Source organism: Protopterus annectens, chromosome 6.part0, assembly GCF_019279795.1.
Source record: "Protopterus annectens isolate FY-2018-M chromosome 6.part0, PAN1.0, whole genome shotgun sequence".
NCBI classification, from domain to species: domain Eukaryota; kingdom Metazoa; phylum Chordata; order Ceratodontiformes; family Protopteridae; genus Protopterus; species Protopterus annectens.
In genome coordinates this window covers 317,530,241-317,553,509 of record NC_056737.1, presented here as the reverse complement: position 1 = coordinate 317,553,509, position 23,269 = coordinate 317,530,241, and the positions used below count along the sequence as shown (strand labels likewise).

Genomic DNA, 23,269 nt, shown 5'->3' with positions numbered 1-23,269 from the left:
GACATGTGCTTTCTGGGTGTGAGACTGAATACAGCAGCCCAGATGGCCTTTTTAACCCCGGACAAACAAAAGAGTCTGTCACTTTACTTCCATCAACTATCTCATCAGTCCGTGCTGACTGCAGAGACAGTCCTTCAAGCATTAGGGTTCATGGCATCTTGTATTCTGGTGCTTCCCAATGCCAAACTGCATATGAGGAAGTTACAATGGTATCTCGAAAATGTATGGACACAGCACTGCCAGGATTTAGACACTGTCATTCAAATAATACCTTGCCTTCAAAGAGTATTTTTCTGGTGGGCTCAGGAATGTCACCTAAACAAGGGACTCTCTGTGACCCGGCCAGAGGCGAGTCAGATTTTACCGACAGATGCCTCAGACGTTGCTTGGGGAGCTCATCTAAATGTAATGTGGATACAAGACAAGTGGCCTGCCAGACTACAGCATCTACATATCAACATAAAGGAGATGTTAGCAGTCCAGTTCGCATTTCTGGCTTTCAAGGAGTTACTTCTTCCAGGGCAGGTGTTGATTCTAACAGACAACACAACTGTCATGTGGTACTTCAACAAACAAGGGGGAACACATTCTTATCCTCTATGCAGGCATGCAATGATTTTATGGGAGACTGCGCTACGCTTGCACCTACCTCTTCAGGCAAGGTTTCTGCCAGGAGCACAGAACTCCTTAGCAGATGTGTTAAGCAGACAAATCATGGATCCCCACAAGTGGAAACTGGATCTTCATGTATTTCAGAAATTGACAGTGTCATGGGGAACTCCAGACATAGATCTGTTCGCTTCTCCACTAAACCACCAGCTGCCACAGTTTTGCACAAAGGGGTTTCATCACACAGCTTGGAAAGTGGATGCTCTGTCTTTCAGTTGGACAAACCTTCATCTGTATGCCTTTCCACCTCTGCCTCTTCTTCCAAAGGTACTGTTAAAGGTCAGACAGAACAGGCCAAGGATGATTTTGATAGCTCCAGATTGGCCTCGGCAACACTGGTACCCTCTACTACGGAGTCTGGTAAAGAAGCCTCCATGGCCTTAACCTTTGATTCCACATCTGTTATCCCAGCAGGACGGTCATCTGCTCAATGTCAAGCTTCACTCTCTTCCTCTGACAGCCTGGCATATTCTGTGTTGAAACACAGCAGGTCTCAACTTCCTCAACAAGTTTTAAATGTGATTATGGAAGCTAGAAGACCTAGTACAAGGAAAGTGTACGCAGCAAAATGGAAGAGATTTTTATTTTGGAGTAAAGCAAAGAATTTGGAGATTTCTGAGCCTAATTTGAGTATGGCTCTTCAATATCTTACTGAGTTACTGGACAAGGGTCTGTCCTTCTCTTCCATCAAGATTCATGCTGCAGCAATCTCAGCTCACTATGATTGTGACCCACCATTGTTTTCGCATCCTTTGTTCAAGCAGTTTCTTAGAGGGCAAAGAATATAAGACCCCACGTAGAGCTCCTACTCCTGCTTGGGATCTCAATTTTGTGTTGGAAAAACTTACTCTACAACCTTTTGAGCCTGCGGCTACTGCTGAATTGAAATATTTGTCATGGAAGACTGCTTTTTTGTTGGCTATTACTTCTGCAAGAAGGGTGTCTGAGTTGCAGGCCCTTATGGCAGTAGAGCCATTTTTGATTTTCCATAAGGATAGGGTATCATTACGTACTAATCCTTCCTTTATGCCTAAGGTGGTTTCTAGTGTGGCTTTAAACCAAACTATTCATTTGCCTACCTTTTATGCAGACCCCCAAAATAAAGGGGAAAAGATTTTGCATACTTTAGATGTACACAGGCAATTGCGTTATTACTTAAGCAGGACTAAGGATTTTAGGCAGTCTCAGCAGTTGTTTGTTTCTTTTGCTTTGAGTTCGCAGGGCAAGCCTGTGTCAAAACAAACTATTTCTAGGTGGATTGGCTTTTGCATTGCATTTTGTTATTCCCATCATGGCAAGGAGGTTCCAGCTGGGATTAGGCCTCATTCCACTAGGGCTACTGCCACTTCAACAGCATTTCTACGGGGTGGCAACTAAGGATATTTTGGAAGCAGCTACTTGGAGTTCAGTGCATACTTTCTCTAAGCATTATCACCTTCCTATCTACTCTAAGTCTAGGGCTGGTTTTGCCACAGCTGTTTTGCAAGGCATGTTGTCAGCTCCTGCTTCTTTATGATTTGCCAGCCTCCCTTACCTCTGCTTTGGGATTCTACCCAATAGTAAGGACTGCAGCAATGGAAGACGAAGAACATAGTACAGTTTTGTACCTACCATAAATGTAGATGTTCGAGGATTCCATTGCTGCAGTCCAATTTACCCTCCCTCCTTCCCCTCTGTGTTTAGGGGTGGTTGTGTAGGTGATTTACCTGCTTATATTTTTGTATATATTGTTCATGTTTTGGTGCAGGTATTTTGGGCCTTGTCTTTTTCGGGTCTTCTGACATCTGGGGCAAGAAAAGACTGAGGATATGACGCCGGTCATGCGCATTAGTACCCTGACGTACTGACGTCAGTCTAATGCGCCCTGACCGACGTCAGCCTTATACTCTGGTATTCGGGCCGACTGGATGCGGACTATACCCAATAGTAAGGACTGCAGCAATGGAATCCTCGAACATCTACATTTATGGTAGGTACAAAACTGTACTTTTCCTTCTGAATTTTTTGAATGGGATCTACCTAGTTTATTCTAAGCCTGTTTACTAATTTTTATCCCTATTCTCTTCCAGTTTTGTGATTAAATTGTTCGTGAAGGATGCCTTGCACCTGGACCTGCATCCCCAAAAAACCCATTCATCCTTAAGGCTTTTGGAACAGAAATGATCACTTGTCCTCCATTTGTACTTGCAAGTTCTACTTATCTCAGGTTCCTGTCTCAGAAAAAAAGCTGTTTAATAGCCCTGTATTTTGCCAGAAGGGGTTTAGCAATGCAGGATGTGATATACAGGGAACTCTACCCAGTCTTCTACAAGGACAGTGGCACTCAGGATCAGCTTTTGCTTTGTCTGGTGTGGGTTTTGAGTTCCCATAGTCAATCTGTTTTACTCTGTTTTTCATCCCAGGCCACTAAACAAAGGATAGAGGACTCTACACACTATGCATGTTCCTCGGTAACCTGGGCAACTGAGATTTTTTTTTTTTTTTTTTTTTTTTTTTTACTAAAAGTGCTAAAAACTTCAGACTTTGTCAACAGCTTTGGAGCTGTATGCCAGGAAACCAGGGGGTAGGGCAGTATCCAAGCACTCCTTCAAATTAGTTAGTGAGTAGCATTACTTTTTATGACCACCATGGGAAATCTCACTGTGGTCGGGTCAGGGCACATACTGAAAGGGCTGAAGCCAGATTTTAAAAGCATACTGGTGTGAAGTTGTGACTCAAACCCCAGTGATCAGAGCTCAGTTAGCAGGTCCAGTGTTTACTAGAACAGACAGGGAGGATAGGTATGCCAATTCTGAGGGAGAGAGGGAAGCCAGCCACATGCAACAACAACCCTTTAAAGAAAGTGGGTAGCACATGTAGTCTGGAGGTAGATGTACTGTGTACAAAGCCCACCTCATGGAAGTAGCCTTCCTTGTACAAGGGCATGGGACTATGCACGTGCATAGGTGAAGGCATAGTGGATCCCATGCTGATGCAGATAGCAGATACACCTTTATAGCCACAATGCCCATGCAGGTGTAGGTACCCTGCACAGCTGCCTCAATGACTGCCTCTCTGGATAGGTCCCTCTCCCCCTTAATCTGGAGATGACCCCTGTCATGAGGGAACAAATGTAGCAAAGTCCATTTGGGGAGGTTTGATGGTTGGCAGGCATGAGTCAAACAATCTGAAGGGGGTTCCCAAGCTGCCACTACTGCAGCTTTTTTTATCAATGTTTTGGCATAGAGTATCTATGAAAAGGCAGCTTGGACCATATTTATGCATGTGAGATGTGTTCATGTGACAGTGATATGTAAGTGGGTACAGGTATTACTAAGCATGTAGGAGTGCTGTGAGAGACCAAAGGGCAAGTGTCTTACAGTCCTTGAGAATTAATATCTGTACGACACACACACACACACACACACACACACACACACACACACACACACACACTTGTGTCTTACTGCATTTATAAATTGGGCATCTTTATTTTTTCACAGATTAAATGTTAAGTTTAGTGGCTTGGGTGATAGTTACATGTTTTGTAGTGTGTTTTAATGTAAAGTAGAGCCTATGCCTGGTGTAACTAATGATTATTGTACTTAATATTTTTTTTGGATCCTGCTGCCTGATGACCATCAGTTCCCCATGACTTATTGGCCCATTTGACCACTTATCCTCCTAATTGGAGGTGTCTGTTCCCTTGCATGCTTCTTCAAAGGAATACCATACTGGTTTGGGCAAACCCACCCAGGGCCTGCTCACAGGTGAGTGGTCTGTACTACATCCTTGGAGCTCAAGGTCACGAAAGGGGAGTAGCCACCATAATCCTCCCTCCCAAGAAAAATTGCTACTGGAAGTTGCCAGTCTGTTGCCCACCCTGTCCAAAGATTGTCCAAATTACTGAGCTGTTGATGGGTCTCAGGTCACACAAGTGGCAATCCAGGCCTTATCCTGGACAATTGTTTTGAATTTTTAGCATGAAATTGTTAAGATAGTCTATTTTAAGAAGTTAGCATAGTGGATTATGGCTGAGATGTTAATGAGCTGTTTCCAATTTTGCAGGGTTTAATTCCTTCTGTCTTCATTTGCTTTCAGTGTGACCTTGAATATGTAGTTTTACCAGACAGTACTATGGAGCAGTTGAGAAACTGAGCTAGCTTTCAGAATGGTCTCCCGTTTGACATGTCTAGTCACTGCCTATGAGACCCTTCTGTCAAGCTTTTTGCCATTGTGCATTATTCATTTGTAAATGTTGCATTGTTATTTTCCTAAGTTTGGAATTTTGTTTTATAATATTTGTTTTGTTTTTATAGGAATTGTACGAAACCTTTCTCTACACCCAGAATCTTGATGAATCCAGTGAAAATAAAAGGAAAACTGAATGTCTAAAACTGAGCCTCAAGGCAGGAACTGTCCTGAAGAATGCTATGTCTTGGAATCCTCGACTTGTGCATGAACTAATTGGATTCCTCTTAGCAGATGGCACTCAAGGCAATGTTGCAGCATATAATCACTCACTACAAAAATTATTTGTGGATTACCTTTTGGGTTGCCTGCAGTCTAAATGCCACAGCACATCTACAGCGTGTGTGCCCACAGAAGACACTGAACTTGTATATACCATTTTATCACTTCTGCAGTTCAACCCCAACTACCAGCCTTCTGAGTTTCGCCAGTTGTGTGAGGAACTCTTTGATGCTTGTCACAATGAAAATCACAATCTTTGTGAAGAGCGATTACTCCCATGTTTGCTGAGAGAGGACAGCCATGTACTGGTTAACTTGTATAGTAGCATTTCTACTGAAAAACAGAAAGCTGAACTTCTGAGACGAGTTCCCACTGAAGGTAGTAGGAATGGTCTGTTTCTGCATTGTTAAAATATTTGATGGAAATTTGTCACAAAGATGGTTCTAGGCATAGAGTCTCTTATCTAGAATAACCTGTAGAAATGCAGGAGTCAGCTTGCTTTGGTACACAGTTTAGCAAAAGTACACTGTAGCCCGCTCAGTTGTTGTAGGGGTGTAAAGCCCTGACTACAACCCAGGTGACCGTGAGTTCAGTTAAGAATTCTGATACTGCTGAAGCTGTTAGCAGAGAGAGAGAGAGAGAGGAAAGAGTAGTCCTGCACTTGTGGAAGTAGTTGGTCTATGGAGGGGGGTGGAGGTGTTCTGAGGGTTTTTCTGAGGCTTTTTCTCAGTGCTCACTCCATGGTGGAGACCAATGTCTACTAAAACATCAGTTTAGAGCTGGTGAGCCTCAAGAACTTCACTTGCAGGATTGGTGGCGCATTGCAGGCACTCCCTTATACATGTCCCACCCTATATGCAGTAGCACATGTGCATGGTAAATGTAGTGCTTTACAAAGTTGGGCCATCTTCTGCAAGCAGTGGTCGACTCTCTCGGGTCCTCTCTCTTTCTCCAGAACCAATGATTTCCGTTGCATTTCAGTAATAACACTTGAGATTTTCTGCTTTGGAAAGCTCTTGGATAGCCTGAATGCCAGAAATGTAATCCTTTCCCATAGGGCCCAGTGGGTGCCCGACAATCTAATGTCAAAATGTCTGTGGATAAAGGGTTATCAACAATACCATTTCTTCAGTTCTGTCTTTCTATTGGAGCACGAGACATCCTGCGTCCAGTATGTTGGTCAGTCCGAAGCAAAAAATTGAGCAAAAAAGCTAACTACCTCATTGGTAAACTTCCTTTTCCTAATACTTTTCAAATTTAGCCTTTCCAGATATCTAATTATAATGTTTGTATAGTGTGTGGAAAGCAAATCCTTCACCGGGATTTCCATTCTCTGCTAATTTCACCTGGCTATGGAGTACAATGTGCCGAATTGTCTCCTAGTGTGCTTATTTTAATTCTAGGAGTATTAAATGTAGGCCAGAGTCTCTCCAAAAAGTTTTTGGAAAGGGAGCATTAGTCCCATGCCATGGCATCCAGTAGTTCTGTTGGTGATCTCCCCTGCGAAAGGTGGAAGTGTCCAAATGTCATTAAGGGAGGCTGACTGCAGTGCTTCATTATCTGACAGCCTGTCTCTGACTGAGATTGAGGGAGAGTAGGCATCTTTGCAGCTCTCGCAAATGAATGGTGTGTGTGTGTGTCTGTGTGTGTCTGTGTGTGCGCGCGCGTGTGTGCGTGTGTCGGTGTGCGCGCGTGTGTGCGCGCGTGTCGGTGTGTGTGCGCGCGTGTCGGTGTGTGTGCGCGCGTGTCGGTGTGTGTGCGCGCGTGTCGGTGTGTGTGCGCGCGTGTCGGTGTGTGTGCGCGCGCGTCGGTGTGTGTGCGCGCGCGTCGTGTGTGCGCGCGTGTCGGTGTGTGTGCGCGCGCGTCGTGTGTGCGCGCGTGTCGGTGTGTGTGTGTGCACACGCGTCGGTGTGTGCACGTGCGTCGGTGTGTGTGTGTGTGCGCCAGTGTGTCTGTGTGTGTGTGTGTGTGTGTGTGTGTGTGTGTGTGTGTGTGTGTGTGTGTGCGCGCGCACGTGTCTGTGTGTGAATGGCTTCTGGCAAAACCCCTGCGGAGTCTGCCTTACCATCCGCACCTTCAGTGTCTGCTTGATTCAAGTCAGCTTGTGAATCTGATGGGAATTGCAGCCACTATGCAGGTGCCAGCCTCTGACTCCTTTTTGAGAGTATTGGAGGCGGAGTGCAGAATCCCAACCCAAGTAGCAACAAAGAGGAGATCTCAACAGAGGTTGAGTGTAAGCCATGGCTTCCTATCAGTGGCCTATGCTGATCCCAACCAGTGACACACCCAAGACCATGCCGAAGGCCACATATTAGAAAGGTGCTGCAGACTTGTTCCAGATTAGGCCTTCTGGGACCGATACATCCACCCAGGTTTACCCATAAGACCTTGTTAGGTTAGCTGAGGATTTCATTATATCTAGGCAGTTGGGTCGTGGCAGGACCACTAACCAAGGAATCTCCTGCAGAAAGAGTTTTCACTTCAGGAATCCTCTGATTCCTGTGACTCGGGTGAATAGTAACTAGCATATGTGGGGCAGTTATCTAGGGGGTCATATGCCAACTCTGAATCAGCTGACACCCATGCATCAGCTTCACCACCCAAGAATTTTTTTCCCTTTGGAGACATCCTACCCAAAATGAAAAAGTCTTTCAGTTGGGAATCCCCAGATTTCCCTTATTGTAAGAAAAGGGGTCAGAGTTTTCACCTTGAGCCATAAACATATGACAGTTCCTCCAGTCTTGCAGATAGTGGATGATGTCATTCAAGACACATCCCTGCAACCTGACTTCCCCATACCCTGCTTACAGCAAACCTGAACATTTTTACAGGATCCTGGATTCTTACAAATATCTTTTTAGAAACCCAGTGGCAGATGCTGAAGTGCTCTTTTCAGGGTCAAGTGAGAAGGAAGTTGGCAGATTTGGATGAAAAGTTTATATTTCCACCCTTGCCATAAGATGTTTATACTACCAATTTCATATTCTTAAATTCCAGGTGTATCTCCTGGACCAGGTGGAACAAAATGAAGAGGATGTGGGACAAAAGTCTTGAGAGTTGTTAAATAAGTTTTTTGTTTGCTAAACTCTTTACACTTTGGCTTTGATGTTTTAGAATGATCAAACAGGGCAGCTGCCAGATTGTCAGTTATCAGGAGACATGCTTGGTCATGGAACAGCCTTACTCTGGTCATGTCAGAGCTGAGATCATTGATGCCCCCTTAGGCAAACCTTTTCTCTTTGAACACAAGGCTCAGTGTTTAGAGACTGGTGGGAGAAGGCTGAGAATATGCAAACTGTCAAAAGACTTTCTGCAGGTCCCCTCCTCCTAGGTGTAAAAGAAAGTACCCCTCCAAATTCTGATCCTTTCCAACCACCTCCCATTCACATGCCAGAAGCAGGAAAACCAGAAGAGTTAGCAAAGAAGATGGCAAGAAGTCCCCAGAACAAGGACTCCTGTGTCCCAGTCCCAGGGAACCAGGATGGAAAAGCCATGACTTATGCAAGCACCTCTCTGCCCCGGCTCCAAATCCCACTCTCCACCTTCAAAGGCAGGGTGGCAGACTTTTCCTTTTCCTTAGTCAGTGGTAAGCTGGTACACAAGACAAGTGGGCTCTAGAAATTTTAAGAACAGGGTACAAAATACAATTTACCTCTGCTAAGGTTCTTGGGTGTCCCTCCAATCCCAGTATAGGAAATCATACATCAGACTGAAATCAAAGATCTCCTGGCTCAAGGATCAGTAGAAGTCGTCCTCCTAAATAAAGTAGGGACAAGTTTTTTTCTCTATACTATTTCTTGTCTCAAGAAAGGAAGGAAGGACAATGGAGACCCATCTTTAGTCTGTGGAAACTAAACCACTTCTTGGATGTTCCCATGTTCAGAATGCTGACTTTGTAGAAGCTTCCCATGATCCTTCTGTGGTGGTCATGGTCACCTTAAACTTAAAGGATGCTTATCTTCACTTTTCCATAGTGAATGAGCACAGAAGGCAACTTTGCTAAAAGGCAGGTGGGAAATTAATTCTGTGCATTTTCCTTTGGTTTGTCTACCACTCCAAGTCTTCCCAAAATGTCTGGTTTCAGTAATTGCCTTTTGCAGTGCCAATGTCATACAGATCTACCCCTACTCGGACGATTGTCTCATACAGGCAGACATGGTGGAGGAACTCCGTTCTTCTCTGCAGATGACCTTGGCATTCGTCTCAGGTTTGGAGTTCACTCTGTCGCAAGAAAATCTAACCTTCAACCTTCCAGCAGCCTAGTTTTTCCTTGGAGCTTTGGTTGATTCCAAAAGACTGATACCTTTTCTCCCCCAAGAGAAGATCCTTTCACTAGCTCATTACTTTGTAAATTTGTTTCAGGATGAATGTGTCACAGACAGAGTGCTCTTGAGAGCATTGGAACACGCAGCCTGCTGTATCCTAAATGTACCCTTAGCAAAGCTGCACATGAGGAAAATGCATTGGTACCTGAAAAAGGTGTGGTGCCAGCACCAACACCCTTTGGACTTCAGAATAACACATTCCTTGCCTCAAGAAAGAACTGTTGTGGTGGATAGCTGCCCACAAACAAAACAAAGGCATCCCCTTCACCTTATGGTTGGGGACACTAGGTGATCATCATGGGTGTCTACAACCTGTCTTGGAAAGTATACACAAATGATTTAAGAAGTGCAAGGTAGGTGGGACAGCTCCTTCTTGAAAAGCTGTATCAATCAAATGGAAATGACAGTTTAGAGGCCTCATAGCTTTCAAACAAACATGGATACCAGGTCCTGTGTTGGTAAAGATAGATAAAACTCCATTTATGTGGTTTATCAACCAGCAGGATGAGTACTCACTCCTACCCCCTATGCTGATTTGCTGTGCAACTTTGGGAGACAACACAGGGGATGGGACTACACCTCATAGCTCAGCGCCTCTAGGGGACAGTCAGCAACCTAGAAGACTGCTTAATCTAGTCAGTGTCAGTCTCGTGATGGATGCTGAAGTCTATCTTTAGAAATCTGTCAGACATGTGGAGTGTGCCACAGGTAGATCCTTTTGCCTTAAACAAAAACAGACCGGTCATGTTTTGCCCAAGATTCCCAAGCCACAGGACCTGGAGGACAGGTGCCTTACCCTTCCCTTGGCCAAGTTGGTTTCTGTATGCCTTTTTTCCCATGCTTCTAATTCACAGGATACTTATGAAATCAGAATGGATGTGCCAAGGATGATCTTGGTACCAGCATTCTGTTCCAGGCAGCACTGCTTTCCTGTACTTACTCAGGATTTTCAAACAGGAACCATGGCGGCTGTCTTTGGAGGTAGATCTTTAACAGAATAAAGGTACTTGATATGCACTGCACTCTACAACACTCAAGATGGTGGGGTAGATGATATGATCCTCATTCTCTCCATCTAACTCTTTAACAAGGATATCTTACACATCTTCAAAGAGGTCAGGAAGACCCAGCAGCAGGAAGGCCTAGATCTCAAAATGGAAAAGATTCTCCCATTGTGCCAGTCCGACATATAGCAACATCCCTTTGTTCTTTTAGCTGGCAGAACATTTCTGCAAGGGACTGTTATTCTTTTATTAAGATTCATTCCTCAGCCATGTCATCCTACCTGCCTCTGCAGTCCTCTTTCTTTTCACAACCATGGTAAACCCATTTCCTAAGGGGATCATCCACTTAAGATCTCCTTGGAAGACCCCCTGCTCCATCCCCGGACTTAATTTTTGTACTGGAAACACTGTGCCTACTTTTGAGCCTGCAGCCTCTTCAGACATTAAATGTACTACATGGAAAACTAGCTTTTTAGTGGCTGTCACTTATGTTTGAAGGATTTCTGAGCTCTAGGTGCTCATGTGTAGGGAACCCTTTTTCACATTTCACAAGGGTAGACTTTACCCTGAGAACAAAGCCCTTCCTTTATGACTAAAGTGGTCACTGATTGTTTTCTAAACCGGGCAGTACATTTAATAGTTTTCTTCACTGATCCACATAAAGGGGAAAAAGCATTTTACTGCTAAATGGGCAACTTGGGTTTTATCTCCACAGAACTAAGGACTTCAGAAAATCTAACCAACTGTTTGTAGTCATTGCAACCAATGAAAAGCCACTACTAAGCAAATTATTTCTAAGTGGATTTTTAATTTTGCTACCTTTTGTTACAAGTACCATGGCAAGAGGGTGTCTGACCATATCAGGACATTCCACCAGAGCCATTGCAATTGCCATTGCCTTTTTCAGGAGAGTGTCTACCCATTCCATTTTGGAGACAGCCATCTGGTTGTCTATGCACACCTTCTCTAAACATTATGACCTATCTGCTGTTTCTAAGGCCATAGTTGGCTTCACCGCTGCAGTCCTGCAAGGACTTGTCTCTCCACCATAACTGTCTGTCAGCTACCCCTGCTTATAGATTTGGGAGTTTTTTTTTTTTTTTTTTTTTCAATAATCATTTTTATTGTTTTGCCAAACCATTATACATTTCACACACTATTTACATTATGTACAATATTGCTTCCAATGTTTTAGTTCCATTTTGAATTTCCCTATAATACATTAAGAATAAATATCATTTTAACCAAGTACAGGAAATTAAAATCACAAAAAATTAAACATAAAAGCATCTACAATAGACAATTATAAACCAACTCAAGCCAATAATTTGTATTATTTCTACATTTTCTATCTAATCCAAGAATGTGTTGGTACACATACAGAATGTCCTGACGGAAAGTGGATAGGAACCGCTACGCCAAAATAATATTAAAGATTTGTTCCCAAATTTTTATGCTGTTTATACTTTTCTTATTATTTCTAATTAACAATTTGTGCGCTGATATATGCTTAATCGCTAACAGCCTGAAATTTTGCCACGACACCTGTGCTGGGTTCAACCAATTTGTGGCTATATATAATTTCATTAGTAAACTAATATTCATAATTACAATCTTTTTGTTTTGTCCAAATTCTCCGTGGAATATGTAAAATCAGAAATTCCCAGGAGAGTGTTGAGTTTTGGTAACCCATTTTTTGTAGTTGTAACTTTAAAGAATTCCATAATTTATAAATGCACCTGCAACTCCAGAACATGTGTAACAGGTCTGCTGTCTGATCTACACACTGTGGACATTTAGGTGACTTTTTTGAATCAAATTTATGAAGTGTAAGATGGGTATAATATGCATTGTTAAATATCATCAATTGAGTAAAGACCAGTTTTTGAAGTGATACGGATTTTAATGTTAAGTTAAACGCCTCTACTATTTTACTGTCGTCTAGGGATGGCAATTTCTCTCTCCAGTATTTGGATAACAGAATATGATTATTATATTTTCTCTCTTTTGCCATTTTATACGTTGAGGATATATATTTTCTATCTTGTTGCAATGCTTCCCACAGATGACCTGAAATAACTAGTTCCTGTTTTTTTATTTCAGAACTGGTAAAATAATTTATGGCCAAATCTTTTAACTGCCTCATTATAATTAAATAAGAGATGGGGAAGATTCATCTCTTTTAAGATATCATGTACCGCTACTCCTAGGAAGGGGTATAAATCCCTTACAGTTAATTCCTTAATAAATGGATATTTCTTTAAGTCTATCAGTTGATTACCAATAGTTATATTAGGATTTCCATCAAACGGTTGAAACATCATCATATATTTTAAAAGGTTCAAGGAGGCAAACAGAGTTTGAGTCGCCACTGCCCATACCTTGATGTGTTCCATTAACTCATATTTACTCAATGTTTTTATATTCAAAAATGGTACAGCTTTAACATTAATTCTCTTCCCTTTTATATGTTTATAATTTAGCAGTACCCATTTGGGTATCCATTTTCTATTTTCACTATCCAAGTAAGACACCCTTAAAATCCTATTGGCCTGAATCACTGTATAATACATCTCAAAATCTGGTAAATCCAACCCCCCCCCCCCCCTTTTAGGAGCCATCAGTTTTTCATAGGATATTCTCGTTTTTCTGGGTTCCCACAGAAATTTCCCCAGTCCTATCTGAAATTGCTTGAAAAAGGATTTCGTGATTTTAAGTTGTGCTGCTCTAAAAATATATAGCATTCTGGGGAGAACGTTCATTTTTATTATCGCTGCTCTTGCCATCATCGGTAGCTTCAACTTACTCCATCTTTCCAAATCCATTGTTATTCGGTCTCCAGTTGCCTTAATATTGTTGATAAAAAATTCTCTATTTTCAGTTGAAAAGTCAATCCCCAAATATTTTATTCTTTCTTCTGTCCTTATTCGTCCTATCAATGGTAGCATTGAAAAAGGTGTAGGTGTCTTTAGAGGGAATATTTTGTTTTTTTTTTTAAATTTAGTTTGTAATTAGCAATTTTCTCAAAGGTTTGTATTGCTGTTAGTATTTTTTCCGTATCTGACACCGGTGTGGTACTGTATATGTTTAAATCATCTGCAAAAGCAGCCATCCTAACCTTTATCCCAAGAAGTACAGGAGAATTATAAAAAAACTTTTGTTTCATATGAAGAAATAAAGGTTCCAAATACAGATTAAACAGTATGGGAGACAATGGGCACCCCTGTCGAGTTCCATTTTTAATTTGAATCCTTTTGGAACATTCATGATTTATATATAAACTAGTGTATGCATTCTTGTATAAATTCCTTAACATAGAAATAAAAAGCTGAGGTATATTGAAATATGATAATGTTTCAAATAAATAAGCCAAATTAACTCTATCGAATGCTTTTTGAGCATCAATTATTAAAGCATATATGTTCATATTTTTATACTTTGCATAAGATATTAAAGTATGAAGAGTTAATGTATTGTCTGTAGTCTGTCTCCCATCTATAAACCCCGCCTGCTCTTCTGATATTATCAAGTTTATTATTTTTTTTAATCTACTAGCTAGAATAGATGTCATGATTTTCATATCAATATTCAACAATGATATGGGCCTATAATTGTCTGGATTTTTGGGATCACTATTCTCTTTCAATAACAGAATTGTTCTTGAGGCATTAAAATGAAGATCATTGCTGCCATTCGAAATTATATAATTAAAGGTCTGTGAAAGTACGGTGCTCAGAGGTCATACCATCTGGTCCTGGGGCTTTATGTGGCTTTAGTTTCTTAATTGCCTCTAGAACTTCATCAACTGTAATCAATGCAGTCAATTCTCCCTGAGAATCCTCGTCAATCTTGGGAAAATTAATTTTCTGTAAGAACTCTTTTCTCTCTTCATCATGCCCATGAGTTTGTTGCTCACCATATATCTGATTAAAAATTGATTCAAAAATCTTCATGACATCTGACTTATCAGTATATAACGTATTATTATGATTTATTTCGGTAATTAATCGTGTCGATTTCGTCTGATTAATAATACGGGCTAATGCTTTCGAGGGAGTTATTACTAACACAGTAAATTATGATGAGCATAGCACAATTGTGTATGTTTAACATAAATGTAGTTAGTGGATTCACTGTTGCAGTAACCATTCCCTCCTACCATCCTCTCTGTATCCTCCCTATGAGTTGGAGTGGGTAATATTTTCCAGTCTCACCTTACAATCCCTCCTCCTCTTCCAGTTTTTCCCTCTTAACCCCAGTGTTCTGTCCCTACTTGGAACAATATTATGGGCATACATTGCTCCTCATCATGGGCAAGGAGAGTGGGGCTCCCAACATGATGGAGGCATGAAAGACATAAGAAATGGTGCCAGACAACAGCCCTTTATCCAATAACATCTTGACATCAGACTCGAGAGCATCCACCAAACCTTAGGGGAGGATATTAATCTTTGGTTTTTCGGCCATCCAAGGACTTTCCAGGATGAAAAATCTCAAGTGGTAATGCAACAGTGAAGAAAATTTAACATCTACATTTATGTTAAGTATACACAACTTTATTTTTCCAGTATGAGAACAGCTGGTGACCCCTGACTAACACAATTAAATAAGCAAAGGAAAACCTGGCTTAAATTATGCAGATGTTTGCATTCATATGCTTACTACCCCCACTGCCTGGGCATTTATTTTTCACTTGTTAACCTGGGGTCCAACACTGGTTCAGAATGGATCGCTTTCAGACTTGGCCTTTGATGGGAAAAGTACATACACAAGCAGGGATAACTGTATATTAAAGATCTATACAGTGTTCGGAATTAGATGTTGTCCTCTAGTTAGCATTACTACAGTGTATTAGGCAGAACATCTACATGAGTTGCACTGATATATAAACATACAGATGAGTGTTGTTTCTTTGACTGAATACTTATTAGTTGGCATTTGAATCTCTTGAAATGAAAGACATTTAAGGTATACTTGAATTTTGTACAGCTATATTTGGAGGGCGAAGAGGCACAATGCAGATTAGAAATGTAGTAGAAGTTTGAAGATTATTAGGAAGATGGGAATGAGTGGGAGTGGGATAAAATGATGTGTTTAAGTAAGTGTGGAAATATATGTGTGCATGACTGTGGTGCAAAAGAGGATGTAGAAAGTAACAGAATATCTGCTTTATGTAATTTTATCTATAGTGAAATATGTACAAGTAACTGTTTTGAATAGAACTACTTTGAACAGGAAGATTTTGAATTGATTATGGATTTCTTGGAAAGAGAGGCTTAAATTGTAATGATAATTATTCACATATGAGGGGAGTCATAAAGGAGAAGCTGTGTTCTGCAGTCTAAGGTTTATCTCTGGGTGAGTAATGAAGGGATGTGCAGAGTGATTGGGATTATAGATTACAGTTTGACTCCTCACTGTCAAACTACTGGCAAAAAAGGGAAAGGTTCCTAAATTTGAGGATCTAATTGTTGGCCTTTTCTTTCTTCCTCACCAATGGGGTTCAGATCCGATCCTTGGATCCGACTCGGACGCATTCAGTAGATGTTGGATCTGGCTCTCAAGCTCCTCCCTGTGCCTATAATGCTCTATACCATCGCCAACACCTCAGATCTCGTCTGTTGCCATTGTAGTTAGATGTGGGCTCCGCTCTCAAGCTGTAAGTGGTTATTTTTGGAGTCAAAATTTTTGGGTAGTCCTTCTGTTTCCCTTTACTCCTCCTCCTATACCCTTTTACTTCCACTTAGTTTTTGCTGGGCATTAGGAGTTAGTATAGTTAGTGTTTATCTTGTTCCGTGTGTCTCTTCTACTTCAGTAGTTCCTGACAAATATCATTGATGGTAAATTTTCCTTGCCTTTTTAGGTAGTTATAACATACCATAGATGGTATTACTTATCGTTTTAATTTGGGCTTACTCTGTTATTGGTCTCCTTAAAAAAAAAAAAAAAAAAAAAATGTTTTACCTTATAGGGTTGTCCAGTGAATTTTTTCTTGTAGTCTGCTATGTCTGAGAAACCAACAGGGTTCAAGAAGTGCAGTTTTTGTGGACATCTTCTCTCCTCTCCTCTCCTATTACTCCCTTACAGTAAATCTCAGGAGCTCATCCCTCGATCTTTTAGATATTTATAAACTTAAATTTAAATCTGGCCAAAACATATACAGCTACTTCCCTTCTATGGCACGGAATAAACTCCCTCTTGAAATCAGAAATCTGAAGCATCCCAAACAGTTTAAGATGGCCATAAAAGAGTATTTTAAACAACAATGGATCTGCCATTGTTGTCACCCTCCCTGAATTTAACACCTATCTAACTCACCTCCTTCTCTCCATACTCCACTGTCTCCATCTTTCACCTGCCTCTATTTCCTTTATCCTACTTCTTCCTTTCTTCCTCTTTCTGTTATTTCAACACTTTTCTTTATTATACTCCTTCCTTCTTTCCTGCCTCCTAGCATCTCAGAATTTTTCCTTTTCTTGACCTTCTCTGTAATAACCCCTTTATACATTGTTACAGTTTTCATTTTTTTAGTAGCATCTTTTTTATAGTTATGTTTCTTTTTCTTTTACCTTATCAATGTGACGGATACGTCTTGTAATTGAATTACCATACTTAGTTTTTAAACTTGTTTGTATAACTTTAGATTGTATTGTTTTGTAATAATAGGGAGCTTTAGCTTATATTCTTTGTATTATTAAGGAGATTTTCTCCTCAGGACTCTGCTGAAAAAGGGCTCTGGCTCAGTCAGACTTTCCCGGACAACAAATGTAAAATAAATAAAGTAAAATAAATAAGATCCCCAATTCAGATGCCCACAAGAAGTGCATTTATGTTTAAGACCTGACCTGACCACCTCGGTACAGCCTGTTTGGTATGCTCTACCTTCAACCCCAGAGCATTAACCGACAGGTACAATAAATTAATACTTAAAGGTCTTTTGCCTGCTTATTCTGGGGCTGAAACCCCCACCAAACCAGCAAAATAGGTTTCTTTGCAAACCAGAAACAGGTCCCAAAGTCTCCTTGAGCTTCATTGGAGCCTTTGGAGAAAACCTGAAACCTCTCGGATTCAGCCTTTTCAGATCCTAAATCCAGGAGCCTTCCTTCAGATCTTAATCTCCTTTCAGATCTTAAAGTTTCTACTCCAGTAGTGATTTCTCCACTTCCTTCTACTTCCTCATTGGATCCCAAGACCTTGGATTTGATTTTAGCTCTGCCTGCAGGGACAGTACTCTGGAATATACCAGTAAGCTGGTATCTCCTTTACCAGGCCAAACTTTCCAGACTCAGAGGAAACGCTAACAACCCTCATCCACAGCATCTTCCAGGTCTTCTAGGAGTTTGTCAGAGGCAGATGTGGATAGGATGATGCGGAAATTTCTCAGGGGTCAGATCCAGATGGGGGGGGTCCTGCCAGCTCCATCCCTTCCCGGATCTGTGACTGCGTCTGCTGAGCCCATTCTCTCTTCTCTTATCCAACCAGTGGTTTTGGAGTCCCCGGATATGAGATCCCTGAAAGGTTTGGTGTCTGATGCGAGGGAAGTACTTTCCTCCACTCTGATAGTGTCCATGACTGGTACTGCTCCGATGCCCTCGGATCAGAGAGGTCGGTGCTGGGTCTAAGAGGATGGGTTCAGTTCTGATTTCATCGGATCCATCCCTTCCTCTCAGAGCCTTGGCCCTGGATAGCTTGGATCTGATTCTCTTCTTGAGGTTGGGATTCAGGGATGGGCCTTGACCTGCCTTCCTCGGAAGCTTCAGCTCCGGGGGGGGGGGAGAGGTTTTCCATGGTCCTTTGGTCTTCCAGGTGGTGGAGAGGGCTTTCTTTCTTTACAAGGAACTGTCTTCTCTTTTCTCTGAATCTACCCATCTTGAATCTGAACTCTGAGCCCATCAGGCCTTATACCACAGGGACAGGCAATTCCGGGAAGCCTTCAAACGGCTCCTGTAGAGAAATGTCCCTCTCTTCTGATGCCTCTTCCAAACATTCCTCAAAGGAAGTTCCTGTTAAGAGGATGTATAAGAGGAGACACAGACATGCCAATGGAGTCTCTCACAGAAGACACTGATTTTGATGATGAGGGATCCCCCAGATAATCACCTTATGACATCTCCTTTGCAGATATCCTCGATCCTCAAACAAAAGGAGGGTGGCTGGTCTTCCCAGTCTTCTTCTACTGAAGAATCAGTGTTTCTGGAGGCTTTCTGTTCTGGACCATCTACATCGTGGGTGACCCCCCCCCCCCCCCGGTGGATAACTGATTGGCTTGGTTTCCTGCTGGGCTTGGAAAGAACCGGACTCTGTCGAACTTGTTCCCACACTTCTGAATAAATTTCTGGCCCCTGCTGTTGATAGACCCCACTGGAGCAAGAGAGCCCTAGTTGATGCTATTGTGGTTGTGGCAGCCACCATGAAAGAGCTAGCTGAACAGAGCACTTTGGTCCATCCACTGAACAGGGAGTCCAGAGCGATGGATAGATTTGGAAACTTGAGTGTTTGCCTCAGCTACTTTCATGCTGAAGTCTCTGAACTACTTGGCATGTATTAGTTGGCTATGGAGAGAGTTCACTAAGAAGTTATCAAGTACTCTGTTGGAGTCCATGGCTGCTGAGGATTTCCAAAAGACTTCCTTTCAACTGGCTGTCAATTTCAAATGCATTGAAGCGGCTCATCTCCCACACAACAAAGGTACCTCCTGAGCAGCTGATTCAGGCATAGCCATACAGAGACATGCCTGGATACGGCTATGCGATTTTGTGAAGCCCTTCAAGATGTTCATTGCCAGTGCCCCTTTTTATGGCACTTCCTTGTTAGGGCTATCAGTTAAGGACATGCTTAGCCATGGCAAACAACAGGGAAAGACTCTGCGGTAGGAACCAAGTTTTTTACTCCTCAACAGGCCTTCTCTAGATACCAACAAGGAGGTAAGAAAATGTGATTCCGAAAATCTCTGGGACCATTGCAGAATTTGTGCAGGGATAATCCCTCCAGGGGCAAAGGAGAGAATTTTAATGGTAGATTTTGCCCTAGAAGCAGTGGGGGGCCCGCAAAACCAGGGTTTTAAGGTTCCTTTTCCAATAGGTGTTCCTGAATAGCTGCCTGACTATCCGACTCTGGAGGCAGTTCGAGGGGGGGTGTCACTCCATGATGCTTATCACATAAGATATGCCATCCAGGAGACATCTATGCTTTCGGCAGGGAGCCAGCCATTACCAGTTTAGAGCACTGCCCTTTGTGCTCACCACAGCCCCCAGTGTGTTTACCAAATCATGGCAGCTCACTTGAGACTCACTGGATTCCAGGTGTTTCCATATCTTTGATTTGCTCCTCACTACCCCATCCAAGCATCAACTTTTACAAGCCAGGGACTACTTGCTGCAGGTTGCCAGCACTTTAGGTATCTCTGTAAACCATACCATGTCATACCAAGTCCCAGTACGGACCTTGAAATCCAGAGGGACTCTCTTGAGTATTACAACTCTGGTGTCTTCTTTATCTGTCCGTCACATCATATCGCTGAGACAGCAGGTTTGGTCTATATGATCTCACCTGTCTCCTCCAGCAAGATTAGTACTACAAGCTCTGGGGTCAATGTCAGCGGCCATACTTCTGGTCCCACTACCCCAATCCTTTAAGCAGTTCCTTAAATGGACCTTAGCAGTACAGTGGTCCATGCTTTATCAGCATGAATCATTCCAATAAGACTCTCTCCAATCTGCAAGCATCATATTCATTGGTGGATTCAATCCAGTGACCTTGAATCTGCTACAGTGACCACGGATGCTTCCCAACTGGAGTGGCGGTATTTATTGGGTGAGATGGACCAAGGCATATCAGCGTCCTAGAGATGGGTGTAATCCTTCTAGTGCTGCAAGCATTTCAAGACATTTTCCCTCTGGGGACTGTCACAGTTCAAACAGACAATATGCCAGTAGTCTGGTACATCAATATACAAGGAGGAACCGGAGTTTATCCACTGTGCAGAGAGGCCATGAGGATTTGGGAATGGGCAATCTCTTCAGAATGCTATCTCATTGCAATGCACATCCTGGGTAAAACCAAGGCACTAGCAGAATGGGCTCACCAGATCCATTCTGATGCCTCACAAGTGGCCTCTCAATCAACCAGTAGTAAATATGATCTTCAGCCACTGAGGCCAGCCTTGCTACGACTGTTTGCCTCACTCCACAACAAGTACTTCACTCTCCAGGGGAGTCATTGAGAAATGCTCTGATTCACCATTGGCCCCCGGGTCTCCTCTATACCTGCCCTACTTTTCCACTGATTCCAAAGTTCTTACAGAAAGCAAGCAGGCTGAAGAACTCTATCATCCTCATTGCCGCCTCCTGGTCTGTGGTCTCACTTGCAATATCCCTCATTGATACTGGAACCCACTTAGGATCTCCTGTCTCACCTGTTGATAATTCAGCACCCTAATCTCCACGCCCTCAAGCTATAACCGCATGGCTTCTCCACTTCCAGTAATACAATCCAGACTTTCTTCTCCAGTTTGCAATATTATCTTGACCTCCTAGAAAGCTTTTGCTAAGAAAGCCTACAGAAGCAAATGGAAGAGATTTTCTGTTTGGGCCTCTAACCAAAAGATCGACCCCTTTTTAGCACCAACTTCGGCCATTCTTTTTCTGTCTAATGAAAGAGCTAGTTTTACTACGGTTAAACTTCAGTTGGCAATATTATCTTGACCTCCTAGAAAGCTTTTGCTAAGAAAGCATACAGAAGTAAATGGAAGAGATTTTCTGTTTGGGCCTCTAACCAAAAGATCGACCCCTTTTTAGCACCAACTTTGGCCATTCTTCTTTTTCTGTCTTTAATGAAAGAGCTAGTTTTACTGCGGCTAAACTTCAGTTGGCAACAATTTCAGATTTCTATTCTGGAAACAAATCTCTGGCTTCATCTAGATTTGGTAGGGCCTTTTTTTTGAAAGGCATTTTTCTCCTCAGATCCCCAATAAAGGATCCTTCCCCACCTTGGGACTTTACAGTGATCCTTCAGGGTTCAACTCAAAAACCCTTTGAACTGGCAAATAAATGTGACCTGAACTACCTTTTGTGGAAAACTAGCTTGGTAGCTATTACTTCAGAAAAAAGAATTTCTGAGCTCCAGGCCCTATCAGCGAAACCTCCTTATCTTATTTTCTGTAAATAAATATTTCCAAATCTAGGTGCTTAGTTATTTCCCTCTCTTCCCTCTTGGTTGTGACTGGTGTGACTCAGTTTGACCTTCACATTTACCTACGCTAACACACTGTAGCTCCTGCAGGATTGCAATTGGCCACCATAACAAAAACTGTTTCTCCCAGCAATTAATCAGAGTAGGTCACACATATAAAAAGCATTTGTTAAGCTTTCTCTTACAGTGCTGTGTAATTTAACAAGTCACCATTTTGGTCAGCCATAGGGCTCTTTTCTACCTGAGTGTTTGCCTCCTTCCCCTGTAACTAAAGTACACTGACTCTTAAACTTGTCTGTCTGACCCTAATTTTTACAGGTATACCTTGTACCTTTCTGGATTTCTAACACTCAGACATAGATTCCTGTTGAAAATTTTACTTAAGTTGTCTGACATTTGAACAAGTAACCCTTGTAAAAGTCCTCAAAATTGTATACTGTTGGTCTGTCTTTCCTGCTAAACATAAGTAAAATTAAAGTGCTGAGAGCAGATGTTAGGCCCTTACATTCAACTTACCTCTGGTGTGGTGTCTTGAGTCAGCCAAGTTATTCCTCTAACCACTCCTACTGCCTTCTCTTTCCCCCCACCCCCCTCTTTCCTCATACAGGTTAAACTGCAACAACTTAGTACAGGCGTCATTTTCAAATCTTGGTGCTTAGGATTTCCCTCTGTCTTCCCCCTTGGCTGACCTGGTGTGATTCAGTGCAAGTTTCTTCATTGTATGGATTATTTTGCGGTTTTTCTATGCAACTGTATGACCTGATGCCTCCACCTAAAGCTCTGAAAAGTATACTCTAAACTCATAACCTACTGCTAGCAAATACCCCGCAAGAGTATAAAACACAGTCTAAAACATAGTGTATAACTGAGTGTAAAATATAGTTTAAAAATACAGTTTAAAAACACAGCCATTAAGTTTAACACTAAATACATACCATACAGCTGTAAAGCATCCCACCTTCAGCCATGCTAAGAATGATGGGCCCAACTCAACATCTTGTTCAGTCTTTCAGCATACCAACCCCTGGCACATTAGCCGTAGATCTAGACAATATTACAAACTTATAAACAAACCCCTGAAGCTTATCACTAAGCACAGACCTAGCCTAAAACTCAGTGGTGATATTCACCCCAACCCTGGCCCATCCACTTCTGATATATACACCCCCCTCTATTTGTAACCTAAGCTATAAAACTATAATCAATAGACCAACTATGATATGCTCAGAATTAGTCCAAAATGATACAAAAATCACTGAACCCACAGACATTGCCAACATACTGGCAGACAGGTTCAGTGCAAACTTCACCCCCCTCTCCCCCCCTAAAGGAGAGATAACTATCCCAGCGGAGTGTAGCCTCCCAGACATCTCAAATGCGCAGGTGAAAGCTGCTCTCTCTAAAGCTAAAAACACAGCATCAATGGGACCAGATGGTGTCCCCGGCTGTTTGCTACATGAGCTAAATGAGGAATTAAACCTGCACATAAGGCAGCTGTTTAATCTCAGCCTTACCACAGGATACATGCCCAAGGAGTGGCGTACGGCAACTGTGGTCCCACTCCACAAAGGCGGTGCCTCTACGGACCCTGGTAATTACCGCCCCATAAGCTTAACAAGTCTAGTCTGC

General features: G+C 42.2%; 1 protein-coding gene across 2 annotated transcripts in view; it reads left to right on the top strand.

The window, feature by feature from the left end:
- Nucleotides 1–23,269, top strand: part of ZFYVE26 (zinc finger FYVE-type containing 26) — a 3,506,023-nt gene that overhangs the window by 483,648 nt on the left and 2,999,106 nt on the right. For both annotated transcript variants that reach the window (XM_044074068.1, XM_044074069.1), the window contains one exon: nt 4,968–5,499. In XM_044074068.1, the coding sequence (XP_043930003.1) occupies nt 4,968–5,499 (532 nt within the window). The remainder of the gene's footprint in view (nt 1–4,967; nt 5,500–23,269) is intronic.